The sequence below is a fragment of the Tribolium castaneum genome, chromosome 3, assembly GCF_031307605.1.
Source record: "Tribolium castaneum strain GA2 chromosome 3, icTriCast1.1, whole genome shotgun sequence".
Classification (NCBI taxonomy): Eukaryota; Metazoa; Arthropoda; class Insecta; order Coleoptera; family Tenebrionidae; genus Tribolium; species Tribolium castaneum.
The window spans coordinates 24,242,629-24,265,595 of NC_087396.1; the positions used below are offsets into that span (position 1 = coordinate 24,242,629).

Sequence of the window (22,967 nt, forward strand, 5' to 3'; positions counted from 1 at the left end):
AGAATTAAGTTAAAAATTGTTATTTTTCTGTGCCTAATTTAAAGCTTTTAAGAAAATTGTGAAATCATTGCATTAGATAGAGAAAAACTTTGAATAACTTGTGTTGTTAAATTGCGAGGCGGATGAAAAATTGGATTATAAAAGCCAATTATTTGCAGGCGAGTTGTTGGAGGCAAATTATTGTCAATCTTCGTCGTATTCCTTTGAAACCCCCTTGCCATCACCACAATATAATTTTACAATTCGACCCCTTTATTGCTCTTCCAATTGAAGAGTTATCGACCCTTGGTCCCAAAAATGCAAATAACGGCTGTACCTGAAGCCCGAAATTGCATCTCGCGAAATTCCATTTTGAATCAAGCAATCTCGGCAACATAAAATTAAACTACTAAAGCATCTTTATAGGAGCATAAAAATACAATCAATATCAGATAAGTAAGTAGATATAGCGGCGCGGCGCAGCTCGCCCTTATTAAGGGTTGAAGCGCTAATAGTCCGTATACATCCGCCCTAATCCGTTCCGACATGTACTTACAGTCAATAAGGATCGCTTCACACGACTCTAACCCCAAACCCAGCACCGCACAAGACACTCCAGGCGGGGCTTGCACTAACGTGCCCCAGCCAACCAAATTTCAGAACAGCTCCGCCCATCAAAGCCCGGATAAAACAACTCATGGGCACACCGAAATACCCATTCCCTGTCCACCTCCGGTGCAGTTATCAGTGAGTGTTATGCATTTCTACGACAAGATGTTCAACCAAGAGCAAAACAACAACGTCCCCGTTGTTCTCGACGTCATTCCGCCGCACTACAACATCCATCATGGGGCCACTCCGCCGCAGTCGCCCAACCAGCAGTACACGAAAGGTAAGCGGAAGTCCGACGCCGGCACCACTTGATGGGGTCTAGACTTTAAAGTGTTCTTCTTCCGCACACTTCCAGATTGCTCAAGTCCTACTCCTTCCGACAAGTTGAACACTTCCACCACTTCCTCGGTTAATGTCAACGATCAGAATATCAGGAGGTATAGGACGGCCTTCACCAGGGAGCAGCTGGCGAGGCTGGAGAAGGAGTTCTTCAAGGAGAATTATGTGTCCAGGCCCAGGAGGTGCGAGCTCGCCGCACAACTCAATCTCCCAGAAAGCACCATCAAGGTAGGAGCTTGTAACTTTTATCATAAGCTTTAAATTTGTCTTTAAAAAACGAAACATTCAATTCGGATTTTTTCACTCAGAAGTCACTATTATTAGGTAAATCCGTAATGTTTTCTCTTTGTGTTTGTGATTTTTTTCAAAATTTTTATATTCTCACCTGAGGATGACCACTTTGTGGTTGAAACGCGTAGTGTTTTTAAATAAAGGGTTGGTGTGTCGGGTTTTTTAAACTTTGTTTTATTAAAATTTTTCGCAATTAAAAATATTAAAATAGAAGTAATTATTACACTAGTTATAATTAGTTCTATACCTTATTTTCTTTCTTTCTTTATTTTTTCTCTTTCTTTCTTGTAATAATTAAAATAAATACACAATTAATATTAAATTGTTACAAAAAATTTATTTGTATTCTAATGCAAAAGATGCTTTAACATTGGTTTGTGTAAAAATATGTTTTATCCCAAAAAATTGACATTAATTAAATAAAAATTTAAATAAACGTAATTTTGGACGTGGCACCATTTTTACGTATTTTTGTTGTAGAATGAGACTACAGTTTACAAAATTGTACTCCTCTTTTAATACTTACTTTTTTGTATTTTTTTACAACTCAGTTATAACGTACGCAAGTGCATTTTTATTGTTTTATTATTTTTTTTATAAAATGCTTCAATAATTTTATCTTTATTTATCCAGTGGAACTCGATTAGAGCGACTGCAAGGAACAAAATTGAATTGTTTCAAAGTCCTATATTACAGCGAAATTTAACCAATACCGAATTATTTAGGGTTTTTGAAAATTTTTGAATTAGCATTTTTCAATAACAAAATCAGTAACCTTGCCACTTTAGAGATTTTAAAATCGTTTTTTGTGCATTTTACGTTGCAATCTTAGGTCCTTCTTTTACTATTTTTGGATTTTAAAAATTTGGATAGCAAACCTTAAATTTTTAAAGTTAACTTTACAAAATTCAAATATAAATAACACATTTTTTTGGGAATAAAACCCACTAATTTTTATTTCACTAATAATAAAACTTAATTTTGCATCAAAATGTATTAACATTTCCTGTATACTTAAGTTTAATTGTTTTCAACTTACAGTAAGTTTTTGTTAAAATTGAGAAATTTATTTGCTATATTATCTATTCAATCTCAGTCCACTTAAAAAAAAAATTGTAGCTGCACAAAAATTTCTGCTGTATTTTATATTATTTGTACAGCAAAATAATAAAATAGATCAATCAATGAAAGCACTTACAATCGTCGGGAGATATTTACTTTTTTGACGTTCAAAATTTCAAAAATTTTTTGTTTTAAATTTGTCCTGCTTTTAATACTATAATTAATTTTAAGAAGGTTTGCCTATATAGAATTACTTCGACAGTGCATATATTACCATTGTCATCTGAACTGACAATAGCTCAGTTTGCGTACAGTCACGAACAAAAAGAATGACACCCCTATAACCGCAGCCACAATTTTTTTCGATAATCGGTAATTGGCTAGTTCATTAACTAGTTAGACGTTTTTTTTAAGTAATCTCTTTGTTGAAGCTTATGTTTTTTCTCGGACTTATGCTATGCGGCCCGGTTAGTACGAGTGTCATTTTTTGTAAGTTTTTTACAAAATTGAAAAATTTTTAAAAAACCCTAAATATTTCGAAAACGACAAAGTTTTAGAAATTCATTTCAAACTTATGTAAATAACGCATGTGTGATTATCCAGTGAATAGTAAAAAATGCTTGATATTGTTGTTGGAAAATTGTTTTTTCGGCATTGCGCTCGCATCAAGGTGTTTTTCCGTTAGTCTAAGCAATTACGCCGCCTATGGCGACCAATTAACACATTGCCCGCTCAAATAAAACGCTAATACAGCTTTTAAGAGATGAAAAGTACCGCATCGCCAAGTGGCACCGCTTTTATGCTAATATGCTCCTTATAGCAGCCTCTCTTCAGCCTCCAACTCTGGTAGCCTAATGGCCAGATAAGCTCGAATCATACATTTTACGACGTGCTAACCGTCCCCGATCACTACACTTCTTTGTTCAACGAATTAACAATATTCCTTCTTCCTTCCAGGTTTGGTTCCAAAACCGCCGCATGAAAGACAAACGCCAAAGAATGGCCATTGCCTGGCCTTACGCCGCCGTCTACACAGACCCGGCTTTCGCCGCCTCCATTTTCCACGCCGCCGCCACCAGCCTGCCCCTGCACTACCCGCCGCCGCCGCCGGTCTACACGCACCACTACGCCAGGTACCACCCCTACCCCAACTTTGGGGTGCCTCCAGCGGGGATTCCCTTGCAAAATCCGGGTTTGAATTTAAATCCGCCGGTTACACAAACCCAGTTACCGCTTAATCTGGGCTTGGATTTTCCGTATCAAGGCAAGTTTGAGGTTCCGACCAAATCGTCGCCGAGGAGTTCGCCGGTTCAGTCGGACGTTAGTCTAAGTCCGGTGCATGAGCCGCTTTTGATCACCACGGAGAAGTTGGCGGCGGAAGGGCAAACCAAACTGCCACAGCAGCCCAAGTTGTTCAAACCGTATAAGTCGGAAGCGTAAAGTTTTGTGAATTGTGTAAATATTTGTGCATGGTTGCTTTGTATTTTTACGTGTACTATTTCTAGATTAAGTGTTGTATATACATTAGTTAATTGTTACGAAGACTTTATTGTTTGTGAACTGAAATTTATTTATTTTAACATTAAGGCATTACTGAAATATAAGCGTTTTTTCGATATTCTGGCATTTTATTTTCCATTATCCAGACAAATGAAATAATACTTAGAGCTTGCATTGAATTGAATAAAAGTCAAGTTCTAGAGATGCAGATTCTACTCACTGGTAAATTCAGTGGCAGCAAGAGACAAGACTATTTGTCTCGTTTTTTTTTAATTATTTAAAAAGGAATTCATTCAGATTTAAAATTGAACTGACTTGAAAATTAAATTCTGGTATTTTTACGAAAGAAATCCCATTTAAACACTTTTTTGGATTAATATTAAAGATATTTTAAAGAATAATTATTATTAATTACGTTTTTAAACGTGATTTTTTGGGTATTCTTTGACGAATTTTTGATGAATAATTATGTTTTTGAATAAAAGACATGCTACTATAACATAAAAAATGGAAAAATTGTCTCAACTTTACGAACAAATGACAAACAAATTTTTCACAATTCTCGAGAAAAAATGTAATCACGAAAAAGTTGGTAACATTGAATAATACAGACACAAAAAACGTAATGAAAAGTTAACTTCGTGTAAAAAACATTGAAATCTTTTGTCATGTGATAAAATAAGTGAAGATTCAGATCTTTGTTTATATTTTTTTTCAAAAATTTTCTAAAATATTTTTTTTTAGTCAAAGTTCCGCAATTTTGTAAATAGGCCCCAACTTGGAAATTTTCTCTGGAAACTTGCAATAGTGTCTCCAATTTTCTAATAAACCAACTCAACCCACTCATAAACTAATCAACAAAATCTACCTGACATTATGGCTATAACCAAGAATCACTAAACGATACCGAAAACTGTAGGGTGCATCCTTTTTCCAAACATCGGTGCTTTTGAGGTTCGTCTCACAGCCAAAGGGTCGGTAGCTAGGCCATGGATGAACGTCCAAATTAAATTTTATTGGGGCCAATAAATAGTTGCCAAAACGTTCATTGAACCGGAATATTATTAACTATCTAAGCACGTACACCACCAGATGATTACTTTGGAAAAAATGTTTATTTTTATAAATATTTGTGTATTAATAATTAAAAAGCAGGAAAGCAATACATAAACACAAACACAGACGTTTCTATTGTGCCCATTCAAAAGTGACCAAACTTTGACAGGTTTGGAAGCAATGTCGACTCGTGTTTTGTGTCCAAAGATAAATGAAGGATTTTAACTTGAACTGAACAATGGCTAATTCGTTGTGGTTAGCTTTTCAGAAGAACAGTAGTGTTAGCTTTCAGGAGCGCACATCTCAGCATTTATTTATTGCCAGTGATGTTCGCGAAAGCAATAAATCGCGTAATTAGCACCATCATTACTTTGTTGTGGAATTCTTTCCAAATGGATTATTAATTATACGGCTTGAGTCGGTTTTATCTTAATTGTTCTTTACATGCGACGCTGAAAATGAAGACATAAATTTCCCAAAACGATACAATAATCGTTAGCAAGATTTAAATAATACAATGGAAGATCCCAAGCTATAAACAATTTAAATATCAAATAATCACTCATTGTTGGTAAAATCACTTGGTATTTTTTCCTAGTTGGTTTGGCTTCATTTCGATCAAAAGTACGCTTGGTCCTGATAACGCCTTATCAAATCATTTGGAAGTCCCGGGTCCGTCCTCCCCAATCACTATCATTAATAAATCAGCAATATATCAGAAATAATTGTTATCGATTTCGAATTATCCGGCCTAACAGAACGCCTAACAAACTGGTAATCCCATCTAATCTTATATCTATTACAATGTTGACTGCAACGGATTAATCCGATAGGGAATACAAACAATTTGTCACGCTTCCCATTGTGCGCACCCCTCGTATAATAACACATTTATCTGAATTACCGACACGCATCCATACATGCCCAAGATCCCAACATCTGTTTAAAAATCAGAGTTTCGTAAAAAAAAATTTGCGAAACGAACCGATTGGTTCCATGGTGACAGAATTACCCCAAACTGACCAAAACTGTGGTTTATTCCCTCTTGTAAAACCATTATAAACGGTCACTCACTCGAAAGTTCGTCGAACGAAAAATTGTCTCTTTTATTGGCCCCAACCCTTAAATATCGGCGGCACCTCCAATATTTCGCAACGACTTGGAATTTTACAGTTTGCACAAATTTTTTCACCGTTAGGTCTTTTTTGCGCAATAACGGGGCCGGACCTTTATAACGGTGGTTCAATAAACGAAAATCGCTCCGAAAGCCAATAAAAGCAATTAGCCGCAATAAATAAGGGCCGGATTGACTAAACGGCCGTCAAGCCGATTTAATAGAGCGTGAGTAACATAGCCTCACACACACCGATTCGGACATAATGGATCAATTTATCCTATTCAGTTGTGGGTGGTTGTGGAGATTCGGATGCCACATCTGTCATCGGACTTAATGGCGATTGTTATTGCTCCGAATTTGACCAGCGGACAGATAAATTCGAACGCACGCTCGAGGGGTGTCATACATGTGAAGGCCCCTTTGGTTTTTGCACCAAAACTGCAACTGGTGTCTAAGACATATTGGAATTAACTTGAAATTTACCAAAATTCTCGAATTTTCTAAAAAATAAACTCAAAACTGTTAATTAAAACAAAGAATAAAATCTCCAAAATTGCCATATAACGAGAAATTAGTTTGATTTCTCGACACATTTTTAACACACTTAATTCAAACTGTAAATGTTTTTGGGTTCTTGTAAAAAATTTTTGTTAAACACAAGTCACAATAAACAAATTAAATTTTTGTGTTATTTGGATAGATTTTTATAAGACTTTTGAAAAAAAAAACAAAAAATATCGGTATGTTTGCATAGGTAGATTTAGCAATAACGAAAATCTCAATTTTCAATAAGCTTTTCTTTTTTTATGCTTGTTTGTTGCACTTTTGCTTGGTTTTAATCATCTTATTGTAGAAAAGCAAATGTCAAAGTTTCGGTTAAAATTTTCAATGGTATCTTCAAAATATAAGATAAGAAAAAATATTAAAATGCAAGCAAATGGGGACGAATATTTGAATCTAAAAAAAGGTCTTGATACAACAAATAGGTACAGCATTTATTTTAGTATTTGTCATGATCAGACAAAGTAAAAACCGTTATAAAATTTTGACAAAAATTACGTACTTTCGAATCTTGGCCCTCAAAAAAATTTTTTTTCTTTTTTTGTAAAATTTAATAACAACACAAAATGAAAATAGTGGGCCAAGAAGTTGATTTAATGTTGTTTTAACAGTGATATTATCCTACTTTTTATAATTCTAGTTCAGCGGTTCAGCTTTAAGTTTAGAACAGTTTTTTAGGAAAACTGATTTTTGATTTACATAAATTTTGCTTAATTGATTTGTTTTACCATTAAATTTAAATTTTTGCTAAACCATTTCCTAATACGCCGTATATTTTTTGGCATTTTGTCTTTTTTTCTTCTGAACGATGGTTTAATAGATTTGTGCTTAAGCTAACGGTAGTTGCGATTAAATAATTTTTGGTATAACTATCTACTAGCAGTTTAAACTAAAAAATGATCTAGATCTTTTCCAGCAATTAATAAACCTGCCGAAGGATAGTTTTATTGCTTTTTCGTGATTATTATAACTTTTTTTAGTTTGTAATTTATAATTTACTGCTCACTAGTACGCCGAAAGAAACTTTTGACTGACCCTATTATGAACATAACTCATTTTTATATTACTTTTGAAACTTGGCTCAGTTATCTGTTTTGTGATAAATGAGAATGTTATGATGTCCATACGAAAGTCTCATTCCGACAAAATTCGCTTAATCGTGTTAACAACTCGCACCACACCATCTTTTTGAAATGTAAACAGTTATGATGAAAACATAATTATGCCGTTTGAAAGGAAAGTGTCTTAATTAACGTCTCCTACTTTAATCCACGAATCGAAATGTCAACAGTATTAAACCATCCATCATCCGTCTATTAACGTTTCTATGATTTAACTTGATGGCATTTACAATAAAATAGGCGACATTGGACCCGTTGGCAAATATTGATTGAGTAATGTAAGAATTTTAGCACATTTGAGTGCATTAATTGGACACTTATTGTGTCACGCAAGCAGTTTTATTTGCAGCAATCTCCCCATTTTTCATTATCAAAGCAGACAAAGAAGTCCGGGTCGCGAAACGAGTATAGTCCTGAAAATTGTCTGTTGTTTTATGTCAGTTTTTCCCCCTAGCAATTTCCGGGGGCCAATGAGAGAACGTATCGACTAGAGAAGCAGCCAATAAGCGATCGCGACTCGACGATAAAAATACTCCGGCTCCATTATCAGCCATGATAGCAGGGCTGCCTCGCTCAGACTGATTCGTTTCATAAATTCAGCTGATAGCCGCTCCGGAACTTTGTCAGTTATTAATAAGCGCGCTCATCGCTCCGGTCGATCCGGACTCGAACCTAATTGATGCCTTCCTAACTTACTATCAAACGGGGGAGAACTTTTCCAATCGGAAATAAAAATATAAGGGGCTATTATTCATTTATTTATCCGACGGACAGAATAAATAATTTCAGGTGGCATGAAGGGTGTTATGTCTTTGTTGTTGTTTCAGGAATCAATCGGATAAAAAAGTTTTGTTTGAAATTCGTCCGTGATGTCGGAAATAAACGTCAATTTTCCGCAGCGTCACAGCGGAAAAATCGGAATCGGTTTTCCCTCCATAATAAATATTTCTGTCTGGTTGCGCATAAGAATCAGGCGGTGTGATAGCAGGGTCTGTTCTCTACGGCCTGCGATGTCACAGACTTTCGTGATTTCCCAGAGGCTGTATAAAGTTCGATTTAAAAACATATCGAGAACCGTGTCACCAGTCTTTCTCTCTCAGCAAACTTTTGAATAATAATGCGCCGAATTTACGATCGGGAGGAAAAAATGACGCAGCGTCTCGATGAAGAGATAATTGAGGAAGTTTGGAAAAGTTGAAGGGAGCAGGAAAGTCCATTATTCAGATGTGCACGGCTTGATGAAAATTTAAAATCGTATTTTGCTTGGACCCGGGAGGAGTGGACACAATGACTATCTTTTAAACCCTGACAGACTATAATTATTTCACAACTCTCTGGATGTTTCCAACTGGTGAAACATTTATCGGACGCCGTATTGTCCTTTTCCAATCTCGAGCTCAATCGGAAAATGTAATTTTAATAATCCCATCCCAGTTTTACTCAATGCGCGTTTTTTAAACAAGGACCCAAACATTTCTAGTTGATTTAATAAACAGGACTTTACACATTTTCGTGCTTCTTAGAAGAGTTCCAGAAAAAACATATTATTTAATACTACATATCATATTTTCAGAAAAACGAACTCATTTTGCAGCAGCAAATTTGGAACAATATTTGGATTTAATGATTAATTAATCTTCTTTATATCTTTTTTTTGTGCAATTGACAATAGAAAATTTTAAGTTTTCTACCGTAAGACGTTTTATTCCAATAAAAATGCTGTTGGAATTAACAAATTTTAATGCTTAATTTATATTTTTTACAACCCCAGTAATCGAATGATAATCCTCTGAAAGAGTGGTTGCTGCAAGGCACCAGGTGCTTGATTTACTCTGGGATTATCCCAGTGCCTGAATCCTCGCTTCATCAGCTCGCCATAATTTTCGTTGACATCTCGCATCGTCAACAATACAGATGAGTAGCTACTGTAACAAATTAAAGCACAATATTTGAGTATTTTGACTTTTATTGACCAATTTCCAGCGAGTGTGACGAAATGGGTTCGTCTCGTCAGAGCGCTGTTTGTCCGGACCGTTTTACTTTGCCGACATTATTGCACACAGTTAAGTTGTAAAACTGTCGACACTGTTTGAAAATATTGTCCTTTTAAGGAAAATAAACAGCCTCTTTTTGTGCCCCGCACAAGATGGTCTTCTGCTAGACTTACCTAAAGACCAGATTTCCGTCATGCCTCAATCATTTTAATATTACCTGCCATTGCTAAAAGATCATTCGGAGGCTTTGTGTACTCAGGCTACTGCATGTTGGTTTAGATAACTATGTTTTTTTAAGTTTTAATGAATAATTCGTTTATCTGTTTGTAATTTAGAGTCGGAGCAAAGGCGGTGCCACGTTTTGTTGCTCAGATGCGATGGGAGCACAGCTCACAATTTATTACAGCTATTTATTTCACGAACTAGATTACATGCATATAAACGTTGTTGGGTCGATTCCGCCCCAACTACAGCCATTCCGAAATACCTATAAACCAGCAAGCGACTTGCTTTCTTCTCCAATTGCTAGATAATTCAATAAAATCGGCTAAAAACTGTCGTTGATTCCAGTTTTTGGTTTAATAAAGCGCCGGTTGATTGTATGAGTTGTATAGTCGAGTTAACGGTTCAGCTTGATAGACTTATTGGCCGTTATTTACCCCCAATAAATTGAGGCGATCAGTTAATTTAGCCGCCAGATTGGTGGCAGAGCGCGTTCTCTTATTAAGCTGTAAATAAGTCTTATCCGACCTCCTTTATATCCTATACCGACAACACTAACTCCTAACATGACAATCCACCCCCGTGTGCGCTCTATCGACTATTGAATTTTTACACGCCGTTGAGAAAAATACAGTTTGAGGAATATTATGGAAAATGATCGAAGACGAGAAGCTTTCGCTTCTGTTTATGGGGGCTTTTGTTTGCTTTATGGGAGTCACCTAGTTTCGCTTTTACAAAAAATTGGCCTTGTCCTATTTCACTTTCATGATAATCACCCTTGTTGTGAAAGGAACGAACAGTTTTATTGAAGAGATGTCACAATATTGTTCTCTCAGGAAAATAATGGAGACAGAAATGGCTGAACTAAATGCTACTTCTCGCAAAAACATTAATTCAAAACGTTTTTTTCGAAAATCAACAAGTTTTAGCAAAATTTCCATCCAGAAACCTAATTATTTTGCATAATTTTGGTAATATAAAACCGTAAAATTAACAAAATAAGCTAAAAATTGCACTTTTTTCTATTTTTCAACAATTTAAGCACATTTTGTTGGAGTCAAAACAACACTCCCTTGATTAATTTTGCTGGCTGGAAAGTCACGAATAAGCCAAAAAAATTAAAAGTTATAGCTAAAAAAATTCTCTCAAAAATTTTGAAAAAAAAAACAAACAAACCAATATTTCAGTTAGAAAAAGTTAGAAAAAAATTGTGTGCGTCTCGAAATTTAAAACACGTTTTTGAGATAAAAAATATTTACTAAAAGTAGGGAAAGCTAAATTATTTCAACCTTTATTTTCAATTAGAGCGTCATTTATTGCACAAGGACTTTTTACAACAATAAATTTCGATCAAAAGCAATATTTTTCTGCCTTTTTAGAGCATTATGTAAGCACCTTTTAAAGTGACCAAAAAATCACCGCTTAAGCCCAAAATTATCTTATTTTAGCTTTTTTGGGTATGTTCTTTGTTAGCCAAAAACGCAGGTGTCATTTTAGCCTTTTTCGAGTCTTGTTCGAGTAAAAACAAAGTTTTTCTAAAATAGTGTCTAAAGTCTAAAGTCACCGAATTAGAAATAACTGAATTACTTCATAATTTTTCGACTCAGACTGACAAAAACACTTACAAGAATAGATGTTAGTTTCTCCAAATTTGGCTTTTTTTTTAAACAAAATTTAGTAAAAACAAACAGAAAAAATCACCAAATTAAGTTAAAAATTAAGGACTTTTTTGCTTTTTTTGAGTGTTTTAAGCACGGTTTTCGGACAGAAACCAAAATATTTACAAACCAGTCCAAACAATCCGAAATAAATTCCATATTTGTTTGCATGGTTAACACACTTTTTTTTTCAAAAAATTATGCTAAAACTGTTAAAAAAATCACCAAATTTCACATAAATTTCGTCAACAATATGCTAAAAAATGATTAAACTTGTTCGAAAAAGTTGATTTTTCAATAATAGAAAAAATAGGAAAAATTAACGCTAGAATTCGCCCAAATAATTTTTTTCTCTAAAGTGTTTTTCGGGTAAAGCGCTGATTAAAAAATTGAGCATGGAATGGATGATTTTCGTTTTTATTCGAACAATATAACTACTGTTTTATTAAAACTCCAGAAGTGAAGGCTTGAATCGTAAATGCGCTAATTTTATCAAAGGCAGGTCCATCAGAGGCCCCTTCTGAGAAGTTGGGTGGTGAATTAGTTCCGCTAACAAGCAGGGTAAACCTGAGGAAGAAAGTATAAATGATTTTATATTTTTATGGCTCACTCTCGTTTTATAGCCTCATAATTTCGGATGCTACCGGTAGGGCAATAAAAGTTTAGATCTTTTGTATTTATTTCAAAATTCGCTGTAAAATATTTATCTTTTGGCCGGTGATTGGCCATTATATTTCAACATTTCGCTCGGTTGTCGGACGCTCTAACTTGCCCCCGATTTATCTGCAGATTAACTATGAATAATTCCATCTATAAAACTCTAGTCATACAATGTTATGTTTACACCCTTATTATTCGAGATGTTATTGTGACAAGGGCCACTGGTGTATATATGATAATAGAGATATGCTAACCCCATTATACAAATGGGGGTCGAATTGGATGGCTCGGGGTTATCTCTCTTTATTACATAAAGCCTTTCACGGTTCGAAGCCAATTCGCTCATTTTATTGCCTTTTTTAATCCTATATCCAAATATTTTTTATTTTAGTCATTTAAAAAAAAATCAATATTTTTGTTAAAAATCCCTTAATATCAAAACTCTTTGCCGTTCCGTCCAAAATAAAGATAAACTTTCTTAATTCACCCCTTTATAAAACGTCTCCATAGCAACCCCCAATCGAGTAACCCATTATCAAACTCCTTTCCAACCCTGAAATAAAATTTTCAGTCATTTCATAAAAATTTACATAGTCGCTTTCGAATTTTTTTACGGTGTGTTGCTCCGTATTTTCACATTGTTGCTGTTTTATTTCGGCAAGTAAAAGCGTCTGAAATATTCACTGAAAACTTAAATTGGAGACTCCTGACATCTGTTATACAGTAGACAAAGTAGCAAGTTAACTGTATGTCTGGCAGATGTCACTAGACAATTTAAATTTGAGCAATAAATTCCCCGGAAGCCACCGATTGATTGATTGTTGCCCCGGCGACGATTTCAAGTAAAATGTGACGAATAAACAAACCGATTTTATATTTTATTTCGTATTTAATTGATAAAACATTCTGTGATTTTTATGTGTACAGTTCGGTCGTATTTTAAACGTCTTGCGTTCCTAAATTTAATTTTGTTAAACAATCATTACTTTATTTAGTTTTTCGGAAGTGGATCAAGGATATCCAAGTTAATCATTTACATGTCATCGAAATAATCAACGTCAGCGTGACACTTTTACCATCCCTTTAAAAGAATGTTTTACTCCCTCCAATAACTTAAGAAAATGCCACATCCTAAAGAAAAAATCTTCGAAATAGACGAACACATCTCCAGACGTTTCGACATCCAGAAGCGTCTAGGAAAAGGCGCTTATGGTATCGTCTGGAAGGCCATAGACCGTAAAACCAAGGATGTCGTAGCCGTGAAGAAGATTTTCGACGCTTTTCGCAACCAAACCGACGCCCAGCGAACATTCCGTGAGATTATGTTCCTCCAATCGCTCAAAAACCACCCAAATATCGTCAAGCTGTTCAGCATCCACAGGTTAGCCACGACATAGTTACAGAACCGATTAATTGATTGATCAATACTTGTCTAACGAAATAATTGCACATACACATGCAATTGCAGGGCGGCCAATAACAGTGATATCTATCTCGGGTTTGAGTATATGGAAACTGATCTCCACAACGTTATCAAAAAGGGCATTTTGAAGGATGTCCACAAGAAATACGTAATGTATCAACTCCTCAAAGCAGTGAAATATATTCATTCGGGGAATGTGATTCACAGAGATCTCAAGCCGAGTAACATTCTTTTAGACGTCATGTGCAGGTTGGTACCACTTTGAGTTTTTTCTGTTTTTTTTTTAGCTTTTCTACTTTTTTTTTGTATTATCAATATTTCTTTATTTATTTCTGGACGAAACAGTAAAATAACTATTCCAGATGCAAAATAGCTGACTTCGGCCTGGCCCGCTCTTTATACCAAGGTTCGGACAGTTTGAACGAAACCGATCCAACTCTGACCGATTACGTGGCAACAAGGTGGTACCGTGCTCCTGAAATTTTAATAGCAAATCGGAGGTACACCAAGGGTATAGACATGTGGAGTCTTGGATGCATCCTGGGGGAGATAACTGCAGGAAAACCGCTCTTCCCCGGCTCTTCAACAGTGAACCAAGTCGAGAAAATCATGGCTAGTATACCAACACCATCGCAAGAAGGTTTAACCAAGTCGTGGTGTGGTGCCTTTTATAACAACTGTTTCAGATATTAGTCAAGTTTGTGTGTCGGGGGTTGGTATTTCAATGATTAAAAACGCAGCGTCCAGCGAGAAAGTACCTTTGATTACACTACTAGGGAAAAATGCGTGCAGATCGTCCATTTCTCTTATAAATAAGTTGCTAGTTTTCAATCCGAATAAAAGACTGACCGCTGAAGAAGCTCTAGAGCATGATTATGTGTCACAGTTTCGTAACCCTGATGAAGAAATTGTGCTACCGCATGATATCGTGATCCCGTTTAATGATGACGTTCGTTTGTCGGTTGAAGATTACAGGAATAAGTTGTACGAGATCATGTCGACACATCACGTTCGAAATAATAAGAGTTCTTGTCATAAAATCAAACCGTTCACCACTGAACTACCGACTAGGATTACAAAAAGCTACGTCAAGTCGGTACTTAATAATAAAGAGCCAAAGTCTACAGGGACACAGTCTGAACCCAAAATCAACTATCACGCCAAAAGTAACAACCATGTGGTGACGGTGATTAAGTCCGACTCCAAAGTGATCACTAAACAGAATATCCAGTTCCCGAAGAATCTCAACTGTAGTAGAGTACAAGTACATGATAAAAACACGAGAGAAAATGGAAGGAAGAGGTTTTCGAACGTGAGGAGTGACTTTACCACTTATAATAACTACAACCAGTCGCATGGAATTATAACGCAGAGCACCCTCATGGAACTGAAGGCGTCTGGAATGCGGTAGCAGTTACAAGGGGGCAGTTTTGGTTTTAACACTTTACACAGTATTATCTACCGATCACTTTTTGATCTATATTGCATAAGTGTTATGCACTTGTACTTTTCATAATAAAAAATTATTATACAACCTGATTTTCATTTTAACAATTTTGAATTAGAATTTAAAGTTTGTGCAAAATTTTTGTGACGTTTTTTTTTGGATAATTTTTCCAGTTTTAAAAGTTTTTTTTATCTCCGCCACTGATGTGGCGTCGGTCTTTTGCGCATGTGCCCCAGAAGTGAAGAGAGGGAAATTTGCTTCGAGAACCCGCCACAGCGCACAAATGAGCGCAAGGAGGAAAGGATCACAGGAGGCTTGCGTTCGCCACCAAGATGGCCGCAAGTGATAGTAAAGCTCCACTTAGAACAGTGAAAAGAGTGCAGTTTGGCATTTTAAGTCCAGATGAAATAGTAAGTAAACGATTCCTTGAAAGCTCAGCTACGTTTTGGTGTAAAATTTGCTGCGCTAAAACACCAAACAAGCGCCAAAAATTGCGAAATTGAACCAACGGTTGGGGCACCATTACTGTACCTAATTCACAAATAATTCAAATTCACTTTGTGACCAAAGAATTCGATTTAGATGCATTGTATATATTCGATAAGTACAGAAAAATTTAAACCGCCAATTGTAAAAACTGAAAAAAATGTAATTTGGTGAAGTTTTTCTCAAACATATGACGTATGGCGTGCTGCTGTTGCCAACCGTACAATTAAAATCACTAAAACTTGACGGGAATTTTGAATTTTTTTTTCCCATAGCGTCGTATGTCCGTCACTGAAGGGGGCATCCGTTTCCCCGAGACCATGGAAGCGGGTCGCCCCAAAATGGGGGGTCTCATGGACCCGAGACAGGGTGTCATCGATCGGCACTCCCGCTGCCAGACTTGTGCAGGCAACATGACCGAATGCCCTGGACATTTCGGACACATCGACTTAGCCAAACCCGTTTTCCATGTGGGTTTTATCACAAAAACTATCAAAACGCTGCGGTGCGTTTGCTTCTACTGCAGTAAATTGCTTGTGAGCCCCAATAATCCTAAAATTAAGGAAGTCGTAATGAAATCAAAGGGGCAACCTAGGAAAAGATTAGCGTTTGTTTATGATCTCTGTAAAGGGAAGAACATTTGTGAGGGCGGGGATGAGATGGATGTGGGGAAAGAAGGGGAAGACCCCAATCAAGGTTGGTACAATTGTTTTTTTTTGGTTTAATCAAGAGTTTGGTTTTTTAGCAAAGAAACAGGGACATGGTGGTTGTGGGCGCTACCAACCTAATATTAGAAGGACAGGGCTTGATCTCACGGCAGAGTGGAAACACTTGAATGAAGACTCACAAGAACGCAAAATTGCCTTGTCGGCTGAAAGAGTTTGGGAAATTCTCAAACATATCACAGGTAAAATTGTCTCTCTAAAAAAATTGATGTTTTTTATATTGTAATTAAAAATTAGTTTCGATAATTATCTACTAACAATAGAAGCAATAAAAAAAATCACTGGCAGTTTATTATTAAAGAAAGAGGACAAGAGGCATAAGCACCCAATTTCAAGATTGCCATCGCGGTCTAGTGGTTAAAAAAAATTGAATAAATATTTGCCTTATCTTCTTCGGTGTAGTGTGTAACTTTTTTTATTATTTCAGATGAAGAGTGTTTTATCTTGGGCATGGACCCGAAATTCGCACGTCCGGATTGGATGATAGTCACAGTGTTGCCAGTTCCGCCACTCCCAGTCCGCCCAGCTGTAGTAATGTACGGTTCGGCCCGAAATCAGGACGACTTGACTCACAAATTAGCCGACATTATCAAAGCAAACAATGAATTACAGAAAAACGAAGCAGCTGGAGCTGCAGCACACGTAATCTCCGAAAACATAAAAATGTTACAATTCCATGTGGCAACACTGGTCGACAACGACATGCCGGGGATGCCCCGAGCAATGCAAAAATCCGGTAAACCACTGAAAGCCATCAAATCGCGACTCAAAGGCAAAGAGGGCCGGATTCGAGGCAACTTGATGGGTAAACGAGTAGATTTTTCCGCACGTACTGTTATCACACCGGATCCCAACTTGCGGATTGATCAAGTGGGTGTGCCAAGAAGTATCGCCCAGAATTTAACGTTTCCAGAAATTGTGACACCGTTTAATTTTGATAAAATGTCAGAGCTGGTACAGAGAGGCAATTCACAATATCCGGGTGCCAAGTATATTATTCGTGACAATGGGGAGAGAATTGATTTGAGGTTTCACCCGAAATCTTCCGATTTGCATTTACAGTGTGGTTATAAAGTCGAGAGACACATAAGAGATGGTGATTTAGTTATTTTCAACCGTCAACCCACCCTACATAAAATGAGTATGATGGGGCACAGAGTTAAGGTATTGCCTTGGTCAACATTCCGAATGAATTTATCATGTACTTCCCCCTACAACGCCGACTTTGATGGCGACGAAATGAACCTTCACGTCCCTCAAAGTATGGAAACACGGGCCGAAGTTGAAAACTTGCACATTACACCCAGACAAATTATCACCCCACAAGCCAATAAACCCGTTATGGGTATTGTACAGGACACCCTCACAGCTATTAGAAAAATGACAAAACGGGACGTTTTCATCGAGAAGGAGCAAATGATGAATTTGTTGATGTTTTTGCCGATTTGGGATGGAAAAATGCCAAGACCTGCAATTTTGAAACCGAAACCGTTATGGACCGGAAAACAAATTTTCTCCCTAATTATCCCAGGAAATGTTAATATGATTCGAACACATTCTACACATCCTGATGATGAAGATGATGGGCCAAATAAATGGATTTCACCGGGTGATACTAAAGTTATGGTCGAACATGGAGAATTGGTTATGGGAATTTTGTGTAAGAGGACGTTGGGAACCTCGGCTGGGTCTTTGCTACATATTTGTATGTTGGAATTGGGACATGAGGTCTGTGGGCGGTTTTATGGGAATATTCAGACGGTCGTCAACAACTGGCTCCTGCTTGAAGGTATTTTGTTTAATAATTATTTTTTAATAGTTTTACAAACACAAAAATTATTCTGGTCACGAAAAAAATGCGTAATTTAATTGTTTTCAATATAAAATTAATATTTTACATAATAGTTGAAATTTGATTTTTGTTTTGACCATATTATAAAAAGAGTTGTCTGTTAATTTTTTTTCATTCTTTTGCCGACTCAAATAATAATGACAAAGTTTGAATTTTTTCTTTTCTTTTTTCTCTTAGGTCACAGTATCGGTATTGGTGACACCATTGCCGATCCGCAAACCTACTTAGAGATCCAGAAAGCCATCAAAAAAGCCAAAGAGGATGTCATTGAAGTCATTCAAAAAGCACACAACATGGAACTTGAGCCAACACCCGGTAACACGTTACGACAAACATTCGAAAATCAAGTCAATCGTATTCTTAATGACGCTCGTGACAAAACCGGTGGTTCGGCTAAAAAATCTCTAACCGAATACAACAATCTTAAAGCTATGGTCGTATCGGGTTCCAAAGGTTCCAATATTAACATCTCCCAAGTTATTGCCTGCGTAGGCCAACAAAACGTCGAAGGTAAACGAATACCTTTCGGCTTCCGCAAACGCACCCTCCCTCACTTCATCAAAGACGATTACGGTCCAGAATCTCGCGGTTTCGTCGAAAATTCATACTTGGCCGGTTTAACCCCATCCGAATTTTATTTCCACGCTATGGGAGGTCGTGAAGGTCTTATTGACACAGCGGTTAAAACCGCCGAAACCGGTTACATCCAACGTCGTCTAATCAAAGCTATGGAGTCGGTTATGGTACACTATGACGGAACTGTTCGTAACTCAGTCGGACAACTCATCCAGTTACGTTACGGTGAGGACGGTCTTTGTGGCGAAATGGTCGAATTTCAAACACTTCCAACTGTGAAACTATCAAATAAAGCGTTCGAACGCAAATTTAGATTTGATCCAAGCAATGAACGGTATCTACGACGTGTTTTCACCGAGGAAGTGATCAAGGATTTGATGGGTTCAGGTGAAGTTATTTCGGAATTGGAAACAGAATGGGAACAACTACAAAAAGATCGCGAAGCCTTACGTCAGATTTTCCCAAGTGGGGAGTCCAAAGTTGTGCTCCCATGCAACTTGCAACGAATGATTTGGAACGTACAGAAAATTTTCCATATTAATAAAAGGGCCCCCACTGATTTATCACCCTTACGGGTGATACAAGGTGTGCGTGAGTTGTTAAATAAATGTGTGATTGTTGCTGGAGAAGACAGACTTTCCAAACAAGCAAACGAAAATGCAACATTGCTGTTCCAATGTTTGGTTCGATCGACTCTTTGCACTAAATGTGTATCAGAAGAATTTCGTTTAAGTACGGAAGCGTTTGAATGGTTGATTGGTGAGATTGAGACACGGTTCCAGCAAGCACAAGTCAATCCTGGTGAAATGGTTGGAGCGTTAGCTGCACAATCACTTGGTGAGCCTGCGACTCAAATGACACTCAACACGTTTCATTTTGCCGGTGTTTCTTCAAAGAACGTAACGCTGGGTGTGCCCCGTTTGAAGGAAATCATCAATATATCGAAAAAACCCAAAGCTCCGTCTTTGACTGTGTTTTTAACGGGTGCTGCGGCTCGAGATGCCGAAAAAGCCAAAAATGTTTTATGCCGACTTGAACATACAACATTGCGTAAGGTCACAGCAAATACGGCGATTTACTACGATCCTGATCCACAAAATACTGTGATTCCGGAGGATCAAGAGTTTGTTAATGTTTATTATGAAATGCCCGATTTTGATCCGACTCGCATTTCTCCGTGGTTGTTACGTATCGAATTGGATAGGAAACGAATGACTGATAAGAAATTGACAATGGAACAAATCGCTGAAAAAATCAATGCTGGCTTTGGGGACGATTTAAACTGTATCTTTAACGATGATAACGCAGAGAAGTTGGTTTTGCGTATCAGGATTATGAACAGTGACGATGGGAAATTCGGAGATGGCGCTGATGAAGATGTGGATAAAATGGACGATGATATGTTCCTACGGTGTATTGAAGCTAACATGTTGAGTGACATGACATTGCAAGGCATTGAAGCCATTTCAAAAGTCTACATGCATTTGCCACAAAACGATTCGAAAAAACGTATCGTGATCACAGAAACTGGGGAATTTAAAGCCATAGCTGAATGGTTACTAGAAACAGATGGTACAAGCATGATGAAGGTTTTATCAGAACGTGACGTAGACCCAGTCCGGACGTTTTCTAACGACATTTGTGAAATTTTCTCAGTGCTTGGCATCGAAGCCGTTCGTAAATCAGTCGAGAAGGAAATGAACGCTGTGTTACAATTCTACGGTCTGTACGTAAACTATCGTCACCTTGCGTTGCTTTGTGACGTTATGACGGCAAAAGGTCACCTTATGGCGATTACACGTCATGGAATTAATAGGCAAGACACCGGTGCGCTGATGAGGTGTTCATTTGAAGAAACTGTTGATGTTTTGATGGATGCAGCTTCACATGCTGAAGTTGATCCAATGAGAGGTGTGTCGGAAAATATAATTATGGGTCAATTACCACGGATGGGTACTGGTTGTTTTGATTTGTTGCTTGATGCCGAGAAATGTAAAATGGGTATTCCGATACCGCAAGCACATGGGGCTGATATTATGGCGTCGGGGATGTTCTTCGGATCGGCGGCAACTCCAAGTATGAGTCCCGGGGCTGCGATGACGCCGTGGAATCAAGGGGCGACGCCCTACGTGGGCAGTGCGTGGTCTCCACACAGTAAGTTTTTGTTTTTACTTAGTTTTTTTATTCCAATTTGCGCAATAAAAATAATAAACGTTCAATATTCAGTGCAAAAAGCAACGTTATAAGCAAAATTGCTTGTTCTGACTGACTGTTTAAAATTATATCCATGAAAATTGGTATTTCAGCTGTCGGTGAAAAATAAAGAAACTTGTGTTACGTATTTTCTTATAAATACAGTAAAAATTGAAAAAAATATTAATAAGATATGAAAAATGCTGCTGGAAGGAATTTTAAAGCACACAGTAACACAAACCTGTACCAATACATTTATAATTTCTTTAGATTTAATGGGCAGTGGTATGACACCTGGAGGCCCAGCATTTTCACCTTCTGCCGCTTCCGACGCTTCAGGAATGTCACCTGGTTACGGTGCTTGGTCACCCACTCCTCAATCTCCCGCTATGTCACCATTTATGGCCTCACCTCATGGCCAATCTCCTTCTTACAGTCCTTCAAGTCCTTCATTCCAACCGACATCACCATCCATGACACCCGTTTCACCAGGTTATTCCCCCACATCTCCCGGTTATTCCCCAACAAGTCCAAACTATAGTCCAACTTCTCCAAGTTATTCTCCGACAAGTCCGAGTTATTCGCCCACGAGTCCAAGTTACTCACCCACAAGTCCGAGCTATTCACCCACAAGTCCGAGTTACTCACCTACAAGTCCTAGTTATTCACCCACGAGTCCAAGTTACTCGCCCACAAGTCCAAGTTATTCCCCCACGAGTCCAAGTTACTCGCCCACAAGTCCGAGTTATTCACCCACGAGTCCAAGTTACTCACCTACAAGTCCGAGTTATTCACCCACGAGTCCGAGTTACTCGCCTACGAGTCCTAGTTATTCACCCACGAGTCCAAGTTATAGTCCTACAAGTCCGAGTTATTCACCAACGAGTCCAAGTTACAGTCCTTCATCTCCACGTTATACTCCAGCGTCGCCAAGTTATTCGCCCACAAGTCCGAGTTACTCGCCGTCGTCACCACAGTACTCACCTGCGTCTCCAAGTTTTTCGCCTTCGTCGCCTAAATATTCACCCACGTCTCCGAGTTATTCGCCAACTTCTCCTTCGTTTGCGGGTGGAAGTCCGCAATATTCGCCCACATCTCCGAGTTACTCGCCCACGTCTCCGAATTACTCACCGTCGAGTCCGCAACATACACCAGCTGCAAGTTCGCGGTATTCGCCCTCGTCACCAAATTATTCACCAAGTTCGCCGAGTTATTCACCGACTTCTCCTCAATATTCACCACACAGTACAAAGTATTCACCCACTTCGCCTACTTACACACCGACTTCGCCAAGTTATTCACCAGCTTCTCCGGCGTATTCGTCTCAACCTCCACGGTATTCACCGTCGAGTCCGAGCTATTCACCCACAAGTCCCAGTCAGGATCAAGACTAGGGATAAAGTGGTCATTTATACTTTTTTGATAATTTAGAATTTAGTTTGGGTTATTTATGGAGTAAGTTTTATAGTGACAAGTAAAAGACTGTATTTTAAAAAATTGTTCATGATTTTTGAGTCTCGTGTATATAGATATATTTTATTATGTAATACATGTTAACTTTATTCAATAAAAGTTTGAGATAATTGATCGCTTCTCAAAATAACATGTGAGCATGCCCAGGAAGGATGAGCCAATTTTCTTCTCCAATGATTGTGAATAATAATGGGGTGCAGACGTAAAAATTGCACGTATTACAATCGACGGGTATGTTCAACAAACCCGTTAAACTGATTTAACACACTTATTTAGATTGAAGATGTTCCGAGTTATTACGACTCTGCTTGGTCACAATATTCATACTCACCGCTTGATTCTCCTTTGGTATCACCGTATAGTCCTTCTCCACCCCCTTACTACGCTTCACATCGAGTTCCTTCCCCAATTTTCGCCCGCAAATCCCCTTCCCCCTGTTATCTAGACTCGCCAACTAGTCCTCCCCATTGTTGGTCCCCAATTTTCTCCCAGTCACCCCCATACACTCCGCTATCACGTCGCAGGCCTTCATCTCCAGTTACCCTCCCACCATCCCCATACTACTCCCGCTCTTCGTCCACCTACACTTTCTCCTCACGAGACTACACTTATTCTTCTCC

The 22,967-nt window shown here is 37.8% G+C and overlaps 3 protein-coding genes across 3 annotated transcripts; all 3 read left to right on the top strand.

The window, feature by feature from the left end:
* The first annotated feature begins 696 nt into the window (after nt 1-696).
* On the top strand, nt 697-3,901 carry eve (even skipped). Its single transcript, NM_001039449.1, is given in 3 exon segments — nt 697-871; nt 947-1,158; nt 3,241-3,901. Coding segments are annotated over 3 exon segments (831 nt in total). The 5' UTR covers nt 697-735; the 3' UTR covers nt 3,724-3,901.
* A 9,093-nt stretch (nt 3,902-12,994) lies between these two features.
* Nucleotides 12,995-15,129, top strand: Erk7 (Extracellularly regulated kinase 7). Its single transcript, XM_968342.4, has 4 exons — nt 12,995-13,553; nt 13,641-13,844; nt 13,958-14,235; nt 14,282-15,129. The coding sequence occupies exons 1-4, from the start codon at nt 13,294-13,296 to the stop codon at nt 15,004-15,006; spliced, it is 1,467 nt and encodes a 488-aa protein (XP_973435.2). The 5' UTR covers nt 12,995-13,293; the 3' UTR covers nt 15,007-15,129.
* Nucleotides 15,130-15,310: 181 nt separating this feature from the next.
* Nucleotides 15,311-22,459, top strand: Polr2A (RNA polymerase II subunit A). The gene is made up of 6 exons (XM_008196951.3): nt 15,311-15,452; nt 15,804-16,224; nt 16,274-16,435; nt 16,681-18,042; nt 18,283-20,835; nt 21,145-22,459. Exons 1-6 carry the CDS (start codon nt 15,375-15,377, stop codon nt 22,266-22,268), a joined length of 5,700 nt encoding a protein of 1,899 aa, XP_008195173.1. The 5' UTR covers nt 15,311-15,374; the 3' UTR covers nt 22,269-22,459.
* Nucleotides 22,460-22,967: the final 508 nt, after the last annotated feature.

Coding starts and splice junctions, on each gene's coding strand:
- Erk7 (XM_968342.4), top strand. CDS start 13,294: ATGCCACATCCTAAAGAAAAAATCTTCGAAATAGACGAACACATCTCC. Junction 13,554..13,640: donor AAGCTGTTCAGCATCCACAG/GTTAGCCACGAC, acceptor ATGCAATTGCAG/GGCGGCCAATAACAGTGATA. Junction 13,845..13,957: donor CTTTTAGACGTCATGTGCAG/GTTGGTACCACT, acceptor TAACTATTCCAG/ATGCAAAATAGCTGACTTCG.
- Polr2A (XM_008196951.3), top strand. CDS start 15,375: ATGGCCGCAAGTGATAGTAAAGCTCCACTTAGAACAGTGAAAAGAGTG. Junction 16,436..16,680: donor AATTCTCAAACATATCACAG/GTAAAATTGTCT, acceptor TTATTATTTCAG/ATGAAGAGTGTTTTATCTTG. Junction 20,836..21,144: donor CAGTGCGTGGTCTCCACACA/GTAAGTTTTTGT, acceptor TAATTTCTTTAG/ATTTAATGGGCAGTGGTATG.